Genomic DNA, 15437 nt, shown 5'->3' with positions numbered 1-15437 from the left:
ACGCTTATCACTAATTCTTTGCACGTAGCTATTCTGTGGATTGATTTTGGCAATGGCAGGGGGAAGGCAGCTGTTGTTTTTGAGGGACCCATGAACGTTTTTATTCTGTTTTTCATTATCTAAATTCTTGTTGTTAACACTCTCTCTAGGGAAATTAGAAATCCTGTGTGAATATTCAGTGTGTAACTAGCATAGGAATGTGTTTCTGAACATTTAATAACTTAATGCTCACCTACCTGGACTTCAGTCATGAGAACCATCTCTTGCTCTTTTTTATTTCCTTCTTAGTAAGCAACAATTATTACAAACATTATTATCAACTTAAAAGAAGTTTTAACTGTCCAGATTTATGGATTAGCATTTTTACTTTTAGTTCAGCGTGAATATATGTTGCCTGTTATGCACAAAGATGTGTCCATTCTCCAACAATGTGTTTATGCTGAAGGTACTAAAATAATACTTATCCATTCGTTTTCCTACAGATATGATGTTATGTTGCAGTTCCCTTCTTACATCAGGATGGAAATAAAGGTAGACATTTGCATACCAAATGCCAGATATGCTTTTTTCTATGTAGTAGTTGCATCTGTCACCAACATTTGTTTTTGGAGGTGCATTGCATTGATATAATAGCACAATTTCCTGTAATACACACTAAAATACTTTGACTGATGCTGGGAATCAGTGCTGCAGAGTCAAATTCTCCACCTGCCCCTCCCCCCCCCCAAGTATTTTGAATCTGTTTGAATGGAAGTTGCTCTGGATGTATGAAACCACTGTTTCCTGAGAATTTTCCATGTCAAACACCAGATGTTAACTTTAAACAAGAATGACTGTGGTCTTCTGAAGACTACTGATGAAGTGAAGAATTTTGCATTCCGTGATGAATGTCACATTCAGGCGTAAATACTTTCTCTGTGTGACTGTTTTTCCCAAAGAGCTCCTCGTCTTCCAAATTTGATCACTTGAACTGTGAGATGTTTAGCATGCCTTTTGTGCATACTTTTATACAGTCCTTCTCTATACTTTAGAGCCTGGTCTTGTACAGCTATGGTATAAACTAGTATAGCCATAACCCACTGCTGTGGTTGCAGCTCTAGTTTTATGTCAGTATAAAACTAACAGTCTGTCAGTCTTAAACAAATCTTTCTCCACTCTTCTCCCACCTCCTTTTCCACTGGTTCCGTYTGTCTGCTAGTCTGACCAGTATCGGTCTCTTCCTAGACTTCTTATGGGAGAGTTCAGTCTCCTTCTGTTTATCCCATGTTCTGTCCACTGCCCACCCATTTCTGGTTAGCCATTCTTTCCCCCACCCGATCTTTCTCTTGCTCTCTCTGGTCCTATTCACCTGTTTCTTCCTTATTAGTCCCTTTGCATTCAAATCAGGTTGCTTCCTACTTCCTGAAGCTCAGCAGGGTCACCATTTCAGTTTTGAAATAAACTTTTAGTAATTTTGTCAATTTCTCATGGAGATAGTATGTGCATTTCTAACACACAAAATCTCTCTCCTGTCAAATTGAAGTTACTGATCCAAGGATCTTTGTCATTCATTTGCGTCCATATGAAGAAGCTGTATCACTTAAGTTTGCCTGTCCAAACTGATTGTTCAAAATTATTAAAGGATATTCCTATCCCTAGACAAGGATCAGTCTCAAAAGTGATGTGATTGCTATTGATTTGAATGTGCTCATTTCAGGTATTTGGTGTGTCAGAGCAGAATGTGGGCAGGCGTATTGTTGTCAGTAAAGCTCAGAGGACAGTCAGTACTCATTTTTTCCAAACAATGTGTGGCTGGGTTCATCTAGATAATTCAGGCACAATAAATATTCCTATAAGAGTATAAATGGACAAAAAGGGAGGTGGGGAAGAGCAGTGTTTTAAGCATGGATACTCTCATGCTAGTGAGGACTTGAAGCATCATGCATCAAGTACATGGCTGTACTGTTTCCAGCCCAGAAGGTCTCTTATCGCAGCACCCATGAAAGCACAGTCAACTTTCCTTCCTGTTTTAAATGAGTATTTGTGATACGTATAAATATTTTACCGTACATGAGCTGGCAGGGGAGCAACACAAGAAAATGTTAAATATTCATGTTGGTATGCTTTCCCTTAAGAAAATGCAAGGAGAGAATACTTTAACAAGAGATGCTGAAGGTTTTGTTTGTTTTGGGGTTCTTTTGACTTAAAGGCCAAGATACTTAAGTCCAGGATCTCCATGATGACATCCTCTGAAACACTGTTCAGACTGCTGTGCAATACCCAAGAGACAGGTGAAGATCCAGAATTGCAATGCGTGGATGAATGCATGTGATAGAAAGGAGAGATTTAGATGTTTTAGGAAATAGTGAAACATCAGGGACAAGAGGAAGCTGTATAGCAAAGACCTCTTGATCAAAACTGAACCAGGCTGCCATTGCAGACAAGTAAAAATGGTCATAGAGGAGTATTTAAACTAAAAGGATGGTGAAAGACTACACACACAGAAGAGCACCTGATTCACAGTGATTTAACCAACAAGGGGCATGTGGCTAGTTTTCAGTGTCTCTTAAAGGCCAAGGAGGGAAATAAATAGCCTGATCTAATAAATAATGAAGGCAAATTAGACAACCTGCTAAGCCTAATAAGTAAATGGGGAAAATGAGAACACCTGACATCAAACAACATGTCTGATATAATAGATGTTCTGAAGACCTGGTGGAAGGAGGATAATTAATGAAATAGTGTTGCCAAATACCATCTTTACAGGGATAATAAGTTAGGATGTATGCGAATGAGAGCAGCACTGTGTTGTAAAGGAATACATTAAGTGTGTAACAGCATGAAACTATCACAGGAAAAAAGAAGCACTATGAATGGAAGTTCCAACTGTAATAATAAAAATGGTGATACTAGTATTGTACTACAGCCCCCAGTCAGAATGATGATAGTGAAACAAAAACATGAAGTGAGATTAGAGAAGCTACAAATTTAGAACAAGTAATAACAGCATGAGACTTCAGTTACCCTTCGTTCATTCATGTATTAAAGAAGAAATCTTAAAATTACATCCTTTATGTAGCCATGGGGAACACGGTCAATTTTTAAAGTTGATCCACAGGAGTGCTGGGAGGAGTGGGCAGGAATAGGCCCTTAGGAGAAGAGAATCCCTGTTTCAACCAAATGAGAAAGCAAAATGCTTTCCCTGTCTTGCCAGTCATTTCTTCTTTGGCAGTCTGTTAGTGCTATACAGACAACTGAAGAACTGGCAGAATTATCATGTCAGATATCAAGCTACTGAAATATGTCTGATGATAAAGGGTGTTAATTCATTAAAAATATCATCCTTAGCCATCTTTTCTAAGGAAAAAGGGCACGTGCATGTGTTGTCTGTCTATCTGCTAATACTCTAAATAATGGTACCCATTGATCAGTATCAGCCAAGGTTAATAAAGATGGTTTTAAGGGTGGTAAGTTCCAGCAGGTTATTTGTGTGTGACAGTTCCCATCTGAACAAGGTGAGGAAACCCAAATCAGTGTTGCAAGTGAAGGAAAGGTAACTACAGTTCATCTTGTTTTGAGAGACACCATAAAGTTGGCACAGATGATCTCTGCAAAAAAAAAAAAAGCACATAAAATGGAATATACATCTGTTAAGTGTTTCATTACTTCTGTTGTTTATACTGTGTTTAAGGTATGTTTAATTCTGATATTGTATAAACAACTGTAATTACTTATGTTAGATTGATTATCAGCTGCTTATGTGTTACAGACAAAGCTCTTTCTGTGTATATGCTTTGTAGTGTGACTCAGAATTGCATTACAAGTCACAAAAAACAACTCTGACATTCCTGATATTTCTAAAATGAAAAACAGCTGCTGCTGTCTTTTGCTCTTTTTTATTTTTATAAGTGAAACTCTTTCAGTTTTTTGTTATAAATCATATAGAAATAAAGTACAAAACCATTTCTGTTTCCTCCCCCCCTTTCCTATGCAGATTAGTTTTTAAAGTGCTGTAACTCAGAGTTAAGAAATTAAGAGCTGTAAAAACAAAAAAAAGTAGTTATGGAATCAAGAGGGCTCTTTCAGCTCAATATGAGGCCTATCAGTCTGTTAACATGGGAAAACTATATGAAAAGTGGTGGAGGCACTAGYGCTTGAAATTTTAAAAAATTAACTGTAGAAGATGAAAATGAGATCACAGAATCACAGAATGGCTGAGGTTGGAAGGGACCTCTGGAGATCATCTAGTCCAACCCCCCTGCTCAAGCAGGGTCACCTAGAGCACATTGCACAGGATCACGTCCAGGCGGGTTTTGAATATCTCCAGAGAAGGAGACTCCACCACCTCTCKGGGCAACCTGTTCCAGTGCTCTGTCACCCTCACAGTGAAAAAGTTTCTCCTCATGTTCAGATGGAACTGCCTGTGTTTCAGTTTGTGCCCGTTGCCTCGCGTCCTGTCGCTGGGCACCACTGAAAAGAGTCTGGCTCCATCCTCTTGACACCCTCCCTTCAGATATTTGTACACATTGATAAGATCTCCTCTCAGCCTTCTCTTCTCCAGGCTAAACAGGCCCAGCTCTCTCAGCCTTTCCTCATAAGAGAGATGCTCCAGTCCCCTAATCATCTTTGTAGCCCTTCGCTGGACTTGTTCCAGTAGTGCCACATCCCTCTTGTACTGGGGAGCCCAGAACTGGACGCAGTACTCCAGATGTGGCCTCAGCAGGGCTGAGTAGAGGGGAAGGATCACCTCCCTCGACCTGCTGGCAACACTCTTCCTGATGCAGCCCAGGATACCATTGGCCTTCTTGGCCACAAGGGCACATTGCTGCCTCATGCTTAACTTGGTGTCCACCAGCACTCCCAGGTCCTTCTCGGCAGAGCTGCTTTCCAGCAGGTCAACCCCCAACCTTTACTGGTGCATGGGCTTATGCCTCCCTAGATGTTCTCAAATTACTGGAATTATGGGGGGGGGGGAAATCTGATGTGATGACACTGAATATAGCTGCTAAGATTAGCTACATAAAAAGCTACAGTGAGGTAAACTGAGAGCACAGATTTGCTGTGTATACAGTTACTTGGTGGTAAGATCACTAGGTAAGAGATTGTATGGGAAACGTGAGGTAACTATCCACTTAGTGAAAGTATAACAGCACCAAATTTAAAAGGTAATGATCTAGTTTTTCTTGTTTCGGAATACAAATAATTGCATGATGATTGACATGGCTAAGTGATTGCACACTGGAAAACCTCTGCATTCTAGACTTAACTAATAATAATGTAATGGCCTAGAAGATGCCCCAGAGTCTCTAAACGTAAAGTTGATTGTTCTGTGTGCCATATGGTGARATACCTGCTATAAAATGTGATCATGCAGGATTTCATTTTATTTTGTATTCATCTGTTGCTAATATGCTCAAGCAATATCAGGGCTTCCATATATATCTGACATGTGTTTATTGTTAGAGTAAGTCCTGGATGCATATATTCCCTCAATAGACTTAATGATGGAAAATCTGCATTTTGGTGCCAAGGAATCAGTATGTTTGTCTCGGATGTTTAATAGTTTTTCAGTGAGCTGAATTTGTATTTCCATTGTCTTTTTCAGAAAGTGCTTGAAAAACATATAGATTAAAAGAAATCTGTTTTCAGTTGTGCACAAAAATTGCATTGTAGTATGCCAAGAAATTTTGTCTTGTTTTGAATAGTATATTCTAAGATGGCCTATCCCTGGTTAATGTGTGCAATACCCATGAAGTCTGCAAGTCTTCTGTGCCCCTCAATCCCTGGCTCTCATATTTTGTTACTTCAGTAGTGCTTTGAACATAAATACATCTCTCCCTAGAGTTTTATTAGAAGACATTGACCTGACAGCACATCATTTATACATGGGTGTGTTGCTTGGAATACTTGTACATGTGAAGGTCTAAGCAATACGAGGTTTGTTGTTAGGGATAAATCTGTTACCTTTTTCCATAAGAAATGATGTGATGCATATCTGATTAAATGCTGAGCAATTATTTTCAGCTGTTACTTAGTTCTGAAGCTTTGCATCTGTTTTAAAGTCTGATGTCTACTTTTTCCAGTAACACCAGTTAAGAGATACTGTTATAAACTTTGTCTTGAGTATGTTCATACACATATGCTGCTTTGTTGGGCTGCAGCTGACAAGTTATACTTTGAGGTTTGAACATCTGTCTTACAGTGCAATACTGTAGTGATATCTCAGGGTTAAATCCTTGGAAATCGTGTACAGAGTTTTGTCACCAGTTTGACTTTATAAGGAGCCTGGGGGAGGACTCAATTCTGAACTCCTCAGTTTCATCAAAGGCTGAGTATTGTGGACTTCTTGCCCCATTAAATCGTTTTAATATTGTAGAGATCATCCCTGTATCTCACCAATTTGTTTTCTACCATCTGCTTCCACTCAGAGTCTTTGGGTATGTCTGTGATGTGCGCTTGGATCTTGGGAGACGCAGAGGCGCACTCAGGTTGTGGCTAACGCAGAAAACTCTGTTTCCTGGTTGGCCTGCAACACTGCTGAGTATTAGTGGTCTACTTTCTGTTTCTGTTCTCTCTTCTTTTAAAAATAAGCAAGTATAGATAATTGATTTTGTTTGTTCATTTTCTCAAACAGTAGGAACTGTTTCTTTCAAATTTCTTTTTTATTAATATTAGCCAGTTTAACACCCTATTTGGAAATGACTGCCTATTTTGGTCCTCCAGACCCTCAGTCTAGATGGCCAGTTACTAGCAAATGGTCTGTGAACTTTTCAATGTGCTTATTTTCTGAGAAACAGTCAGTGTGGTTTCAGATGTGATATATAGTTGTTGTCAAATTAATCTATATATAAACCTTAAGCTTTCCTCTAAATTTCATGATGTTCCTCTGAAGAAGTCTCTGTGAATTTTGTAGCAAAGGCCTTTCTCTATGTATTGTTCATAGCTGCTGCTTGTTACCTGAGTTTCATTTTATTCCTCGTTCCCCTGAAAATTACACTTTTGCTTTGGCATTTCTATTTCATCATATTTAGATTTGCCAGTTTACTTTCTCATTATCATTGTTTTTTGTCTTTTTTTAATTACTGGCATCTATTTTATTGTAATATTTGCCAAAATTTTTTACACAATTTGGCAAAACTCCAGTGTTTACAGTGCTTCAAATATCAATATAATATGCACATATTATATACATGGGTATACAGAAAAGGCAAAAATGTGTGGTCTTTATACTGGTGCTTGTTTTTCTTATTTCAATTTGTATGTTGTAAGTGAGTAGAAGAACTGCAGTCTTTTTTATACTGGTTAGAAAATAATAAGATATATCTGTACAATTAAGTTAGATAATATTTTTAATTTTTAAAAAAGTTAAGAAATCTCTGAAGTCCCATATGAACAATGTTCTCTTCACAACTGCTCTGGAGTGGGAATTTGTCCTCATTATACAGCAGCATAAAATGCCGTTCAGTGTGACTTTAGGTTTTCTTAACGGGCAGCAGGGGTTTCAGTGTTGGGGGTCACAATGAGTTAGACCCCCACAACTGCATGGGGGGGGTGGCACAGTGCTTGCTCTGTCTGCTTTCGTCACCTTGAGAAATTGGCACTTTTTTCTTCAAAAATAGATCTAGTGTTTGTATGAGATGCCAAACTGATAGGCTTGTAGAAACACCTTCTTACTAGCCCTGGAAGAAGTGAAGAAGAGTCAGCAGCAGCTGAGTTTCTCCCACGGTCTTGCAGTTACAGCTTACACCTAGTTTACCCTGTTCGCCATGAGGAGATGATTAAGAATCCGTGCCTAATTTATTCTGGATCTTTTTATTGAAACAATCATGGCAGTGATTTTTAGGGATAGAAAGAAGAAGGAAAGAATTAGTAGTAGACTAAGTGCATAATTTGTACTTTGGCAGGTCTRGATTTCATGCCAAGCTCTGCTGTAGAGCACTACAGCAGTTTGGGATGAAACGCTCCATTTCTTTTTGACCATTTCCCAATCTGAAAAATAAGCATTTACCTCACAGAACTGTATGGCTGGCTAAATTAGTTGTGGCAGGTTAATCCAGAGAAACCCTATTGACTCTTCTATACACCTAATAAATTTGGTTTTGTAACACTAAAGTGCTGTATTGGGCTTCTTAAAGGGCTTTTAGACTTTTTAAACTGCTTGGACAGAAGGTATTTTTCATCATGCATGGAGGAGAGAACAAAAGGAAATCTGATTATTTTCATTTGGATTTCTGACATATTTTGAAATGCTTCACTTTGAAAGAAGAGACGACAATAGAAATAATATTTTTAATATGAGAAAAGACAAGCCAAACTGGATGTACATGTGGAGGTAAATCTAAATGAACAAATTATGGGAAAAAGGATAGCTTTGATCCGGATATACAAATGGAATTAGAACAGTGTAAGCACCTCCACAATATTTAGAAGAATTTGATGCCTCCTCCTGAAGCCTCCACAAAAGTCAGTGATGAGATGCCAATCAGTGTTACTGTCATCAGTACAAGGTCAGCCAGGCAGTTCTCCAAAGTTCTGCCTGCCTGGGTGGGTGAGTGGGTGTAGTTCTGCAGATGAACTAAAAAATAGCCCAGAGTGCCCCATGTTGCCATGGATCTTCAAGTCCCATAGTACTTGCAAGATAAAGTACAAATCCAGATATTTTCCTGATAGAATTATCTTGATGGTATGAACTGAGGCAAGCTTTTCTTAGAGGTGAAAAGAACAAGAAACAAGAGGTCAAGGAGGGGGTGTGAGGGTTATGCTGATGCTTTATGTGAAATTGGTCAGTAAAGCTTCTATTATAAGACATTTTCCTGCCAAGTATTTGCAAAGATATTAGATCTTTTGGGATGTGTGTTTTAGCTTCAATTTTTCCTTTGTCCATTTAAAAAAATTGTGTAGTCCATTTAAAAAAAAAAAAAAACTGTTGAAACTTGCCTTGAGATTCATACTGAATTAATTGCTGTAAGACAACTTCCCACCTGTGTTGCTATTATGCTTGTGTAACTAATCCTTCATAATCCCTGTACCATCATCCCTAGCCATCCTTCTGATGTTACATGGAAAATTGGGAAGACTGACTCAGTTGGATAAAAGACTGACAATATCTGCATTTCCAGTGCAGAATCTGAGGCATTTAATGCTGATGTTTTTCCTATACATACTCTTTTATTCCTCTCTGTTATTGCTGTATTTGGGAGATCCGCTCTCTTTTAAACTCTTTCCACATCTAATAGAGATCAGTTTGACGCCTTCCCTACTTGATCTGCCCTCCCACTATCAAGGGGAACCCAGTCAACAAACTGCATCTCCCTGCCAGGAGCTGGGAGACAATCTGCTGCTACAACTGGTATCAGTAACCAAGTGCCTCTCACACCAAAGTCTCATTTGGGCTGATAGCCCACGTCACATACCATGTATCTTACAGGCGTAAGGGGGAGATCTAGCAGCATTTCACAGTCAGAAAATAACTGCTTCTCAAGGATCTTATTCCACAGCAGGATGGAGCTAACAGTGTGGGATCACGGGACAGACTTGGACGGCAGCCATGATTTAGCACCTTCACTTTACGTTAACCACAGTTTTGCTGCTATTATGAAGGACAGCTGTAACTAGTTACAGCTCTGGGGAGAGCATATGGATTAATAAGTTTTCTGTATGGTTAGTAGAGAAATAGCTCCTCCCCTAAGCTGCTACAAGGGGTGTTGCAATGACATCTTGTTTTGGCTGGGAATTTGGGATTGCTGTTATGCTCTTTATGTTAGACTGCCTTTACGGTTAATTTAGAAACTTGAATATGACATGCTTCAAGATTATTTTTTGTGTGATATGTTTTGTGTACTGCATACCATATATTTATCTGTGGGGTTTCTAGCTGGCTTCATTTGAATATCATTATTTTATATAACAGATTGTTTAAAGTGACAGATGCAGGGCCACCAAGCATTACCCATTTGGCAGCCCTGTCCTGTGAGCTAGCTGAAATTCTAGTAGTCTATGTAGTTGTATCAGGTGAGACCTGTAGCCAGGCAATCGCTTCTTGTGCAAAAATCAATTGAAGATTAAAATAAAATTATGTGCTGTCTTATCATGCTATAACTGACAAGTCACGTTTTGAGGTTTGTGTTTCTGTCAATATTTAGCATTCAGGGTGAGAAATGCTTGTTGATACAAGGTTTTTAATTTTGAGAGATTTGAAAATACCAAGATTGGTGCGGTCGATTCTGTTAAATGTCTACATGGAGTTTTAATGAAGCATGGCAGTGATGATGCATAGGCATCTTTAATACTATATGCTGAAATAATGCACCACTTACCAACATAAAAAGTTGGAGGAAACTTTGACTTTCAGGTTCCTCTGTAGGTAGCTTAACCTTTCACTGGAAGGTGTGAATATACGATGCTCAGTTGTTTTGTTCATTTTGCAGCTTCTCACTTGGGCAGTGAGGAAGAGTTCCTGTGGAGAGTGTTAGGACATTCTTGCATGAAAGAAACAAATATTAGTGCAAAATAATACAAGCAGTAGCATGGACTTGTGAGAATAAATATTTGCAATTCCAGTATCTGCATAAACAAACAGGGCAGGAGGATGTTGTTCTTGCTGTAGATAAAGTTGACATTTTTCTACTATATTTTATTTTCTGACAATGTTTTATGTACTGGAAAATATTTGAGGAAAATGAATTTAACATTGGATGTGCTAAAGAGTAGAGAAATGAGAAGTTTTTAAGAATGTGTATGTCACATTGCATGTTTGTTGGCTGCTGTCTATCAGTGTAAATAGTGTTTGTGAAGTATTTTGCTGTAAGGAAAAAAAATGTGGTTATTCCATATGAGTTGGCATGTATATGCTTAAACCCTTTCTATAAATACTTGAATTAAAGGACACCAGATGTTGCACAGAAGCTGCTGCTGCTGCTTTCTGAACTTTATGGTATATTCTTTCAAAACCCACAGGAAGTAGCTGAGGGAAAAAGTATATTAATTAAGTTCAGAAATACATTTTCCAGTTATAGAAAAATCTCCAAAGAAAATACCATTTGATCCTCAGAAATGTGAGCTTGTTGTCCCAGGAATCTGGTTGCAGCATGAAGCACTGTCACATGGGAATCAAAGTTCAAACTCCAAGTTTACAAAGCTAGACTAGCCTGAGAGTAAGCTAGTCGGTGGCCCCTTGGAAATGGACCCATCTCTTTGACCTGTCTCCTCTGGCCAGTGTTCATAGCACTGTAGGCAGACTACAGAGGAAACGGTTTTCCAGTTTTTCTTGACCTGAAGAAATAATCCTGTAATAACAGGACTTGAGGAGAAAGGAACATAATATATATAAAGGAACAGAATATAATATAACAGGAATATAATAAAGGAACAGAATATATTTCAAAAGCTCTAGAGCTAAGGTAAAAAAATATATATATGTTAAATGTGCTTTGTGTTGGTTGAGAAGATTTACATTTGCGCCCCAAATTTAACACTTCTACATTTAGAAAGACCAGTTCTGGTATAGTGTCTTCATTATTAGGAAATTTAGCAGGAATGTGTAAGAATCCAAATTTTGGGATCCTTCAGACCCAAGCACTGAAACAGTCTCCTTCATCAGTGCTTGGCACCAAGTGGTGCGTCTGTCTCTACCTGATGATTATGTAACTGTTTATATTAAGTGGAAAACTGCACTGGAGGAAAAGGTTGGCATAGCCTGATAAGATTCCCCATTAAGTGCTCTTATGTCAAGCAGACAGATACTTTGAGCGTGCATTACTGATGTGCTAGGTCGTGCTTGTACCATTTGCAGGAGCAGGGGAAGGTGTGTCTTTTTTTTCCCTCCTCTCTCCCAAAGAATTCTGTTGCAGGCTTTAAGAAACCTTCCTGCTGAATTTGTGTTTTACAAGCCTGTACACCCCCTTCCCCTCCCCTCAAAAAAGAAGACAAAGATATCTTGGAAGTCATTCATATACCACTCATCTTGCTCTTTAAGCAAAGTGATGACAAGAACCTGAAACTGAAATAGCTTTTCCAATATGTAGTTACCTGTGACCTCTAATACATAAGAGAGGAAGTCAGAAAGGGAAGGAATTCCTATTCTCTCCTTTTTCTTCAAATTAAAACATTAAGATAATGTTTGATCTTTGAATCAGTCTACAGAGTTCCCATATTCTACCACATCACATTCAAAGTTATTTGTCTTTAAGATCAGATTTGACTTTCCCCCTTACCTACCCACACTTAATGTACAATCCTTCAGTATCTGCTATGTCATGTTGCCAACTTAAATGACATTTGAACTGCTCCACTCACAAGCTGCTTTATTCCTTGCTATAGAATGCCTTCTGTCAATACAGTGGTTTTCTTTGGGTCATTCATAAGTTTGCTTTACATGTGTAAGAATCAATGAATGTGTATTAGGCCTGAAAGATGTGCTGTAGTATACATTTAATATAAAAATCATGTTACGCCTATTCAGTAACTGAGAAATTGCAGAAGTGCATACCTGTTATGTTTCTGCCAATACTTGTGCAATCAGAATTTTCCTTATTCAGAGTTATGGCAATATTAGAAAACTAAGATATATTGAAGCATGATAATGTCACAAGCTTGTCCTCTTATTCAGTCACTGGTCGCGAATCACTTTAGTATATATAGTAGCCTAACTCATACAGACCTATGTAAGTCTTCACTATTCTGTTGAGTTCATTCCTTTTAATCTTTTTTGTAAAGCCAAATTCTACCGCAACTGAGMGAGCCATTGCAAGACTTGCAACGCACCCCATCTTGCAATCAAAAATTGCTGACCTTAAAGGTATGAAATAGTATACTAACTTGTTCATGACTGTGTAGTTTACAGGGGTGTTACCTTGTTCCTATATATTCCTGACATGAACACATAGTAAGTATATCAACTCTTGCTGCTACCTTAACTAGCTGCAGTGAACAGAGTATCACAAGTGTGTAGTCATGTGTATTGGTTGAAACGGGCTTATGTACGACAGTATGCCATAATATTTTAAGATATGGACTGTAGGACAAACAGGGCTCATAATGGGGATTCTAAAAAGCCAATGGATTTAACGAAATATCTCTAAAATAAGTAAGACTGAACTGGCAGTGAGTATAGTAACAATTAGATACAATGGTAAAAGGAGCATTACAGCTGAGTTTTCCAAGAGATCTGAAAGATTTCACAAATAACTCCATAAGCTTCTTTGGAAACTATTCCTGAGGTCCCTGGCGAATTTTTCCTGGTTCTTTAAGATATCTGCTTTTCTCTGTAAACTTGAATATTCCAATGAAAATTGATGTTAAAAAGGGTGAAGTCCTAGCGATAATGCCGTGAAGTTGCTTCATTAATACAAAACTATGTCAAATACCCATTCAGTTATATTTAAGCAATTTACTATTTGTTTGCAGATTTTACATGCAAGGTATTGCCCTAAACAAGCATGGTTATAAACTGCAGATTACTTGTTGAAAGATGAGCTCATAGTTAAACCCAAGTTCAAAAACAGTGTATTGACTCAGTGATAATTTCAAGCTGTTTTCCCCACTTCCATTGCCATTATACTCTAAGGCATTCTTTGCCCCATATGTTCAGTAACTGATTGATAGACATTCAAAATATACTTACTCAATACAATAAATTTAACTTGCAAAAATGTTTTGCTAAGATGATGCATGTATTGTCATGTGTAAGTGCAAAAAAGATGTTTTTCTGCCATTTTTATAGCTGCTGTAAAAGCTTTTAAGGATGCAAGAAAGAAACCAACCAAAACCCATCCTTCAATAAAGGATAAATCAGAAGAACACCCTAAGTCAGCACAATATCTCAATAGCAATGTGGACGACCAAGTTCTTAAAGTAGTTCAAAACCAGCAAGCATGTGAAGACAAAACAAAAACGAGTATGAAAATAGGAGCTAACATTGAGAAGGAACTTTGTGAGAGTGACTATGAGCAGAAAACTGTGGAAAGTGAGAAAGCATACGCTCCAAAAGAAGTTTCATTACAGGCAGCAGAAGTGCGAGCAGTTGCTCAGAATAAAGTAGGAAAGAAATTGGACTGTCCAAAAAGGAAAAAATCTATCAGCATGAACAAATTCACTGCAACAAAAGAATCAGTTAGTGATGTTAGTGACCTGGAACAACTTAATGAAGAAGAGTACTTTGATGATAGTACCGAAGAAAGGTTTTATAACCAGACATCCGACTCTGACAGTGATAGCAATGATGATTTCTTCATTGGCAAAGTAAAAAGAAATAAAAAGATAGCAGCAGTTAGTAACTTTTCTTCAATAAAGGAAAAGAACAGACCACAGAAAAAAATCCTGAAGAAAGAAAAGAACACAATACCTGGGACAGTGCAAGATTTGATCGGAGAAGAAGGAAAGCTACATGCAAAAGCAAGGAATCTAGAATCAGTGTTCTGCAGTTCTTTGTCTACCCCTAATCAGAAATCCCAAAATAGAAGGTAAACCTTTTCTTTTGTGGTGTTCTCTGTTCCCTGCTTTCCCCCCAGTAATGAAAATCATTGTGTTTGGGTTTTTTTAGTAGTTGTCAGCAAACAAGCAGAACTTCAGCCAATTGCAGCTTAGAATGTTTTCACTTAACCCCCTCTTTCTCTGCCTTCTTGACACTTGTGCATTTTTCATATTCACATTAGCCCTGATGTATATTTAGGATTCCATAGTAAATTTGCATCTAAATTAAATCACATCTGAATACTTCCATTTTTACTTTTTTTAACAAATAGGAAAAGTTTTTTTGCTTGTTATAATGCTTGAAAAGTCATTACACAAGTATTTTGATGACCACTCTTTATTCACAGATGTTTCTTCTTACTAATTTCATGAAAAATCCTAAATAATATTTTTATTTTTAGAAATACTAAAGACCAGCCTCTCAAAAACAGAAGAACAGGTATGTATTACTTAATCTGATAAAATTATGAACATGAAACGTCTTGAGATTTTGTTACTTCTGTAGCCTAATCACAACAGGCTATTTCTTGTTTTGTTTCAGTGTTGTAGTATGTATTTTAACATTTTTTGTTAAAATGGTAAAATTATTGAACTTTAACCCGTGGATATTGTATGCTATTATTTCCTATTTTGGAATATTAAAAATATTTAAAGAAGGGTTCACAAGGGACAATGCTTTTCTATCTGTCTTTATGTTGAGCAGTTAGTGCTGTGCACAAAGAAGACTGTCAGATTATGATATTTATCTCTAACATGTAGTTTAGCCTATAAGTAATTATTTAACTCTTTCAATATTTTACTCCACTTACAGTATATGGTTCCATTTTTGAACTTGTTAAATCAAAGAGTGTTTCAGTCGTACTGAGTTGCATCAGTTTAATGCACAGAAAAAGAGTAGAGATTGTGACAAATATTAGTCTACACAAATTTTGCCTGTGGTCAGTAATAATAAATCTTAAGTATCTACAGTCTACCAAGTGACAATTTAC

General features: G+C 37.6%; 1 protein-coding gene across 5 annotated transcripts in view; it reads left to right on the top strand.

The window, feature by feature from the left end:
• The window catches only part of SRFBP1 (serum response factor binding protein 1), an 83755-nt gene that overhangs the window by 57024 nt on the left and 11294 nt on the right, over nt 1-15437 (top strand). For 4 of the 5 annotated variants that reach the window (XR_003256284.1, XM_026083469.1, XM_026083470.1 and 1 more), the window contains 3 exons: nt 12694-12775; nt 13700-14438; nt 14850-14887. Coding sequence is in view for 4 of the 5 variants with exons in the window: in XM_026083469.1 (XP_025939254.1) it covers nt 12694-12775; nt 13700-14438; nt 14850-14887 (859 nt within the window). In the remaining variant the exon portion in view is untranslated. Of the gene's footprint in view, nt 1-482; nt 532-12693; nt 12776-13699; nt 14439-14849; nt 14888-15437 lie in introns of all 5 variants that reach the window. The other variant, XM_026083471.1, reaches the window with a different exon arrangement.

This window comes from Apteryx rowi, unplaced genomic scaffold (assembly GCF_003343035.1).
Source record: "Apteryx rowi isolate R43461 unplaced genomic scaffold, aptRow1 scaffold_601, whole genome shotgun sequence".
Classification (NCBI taxonomy): domain Eukaryota; kingdom Metazoa; phylum Chordata; class Aves; order Apterygiformes; family Apterygidae; genus Apteryx; species Apteryx rowi.
The sequence above is the reverse complement of the archived record's forward strand: the minus strand, read 5'-3'. Positions and strand labels throughout refer to the sequence as shown.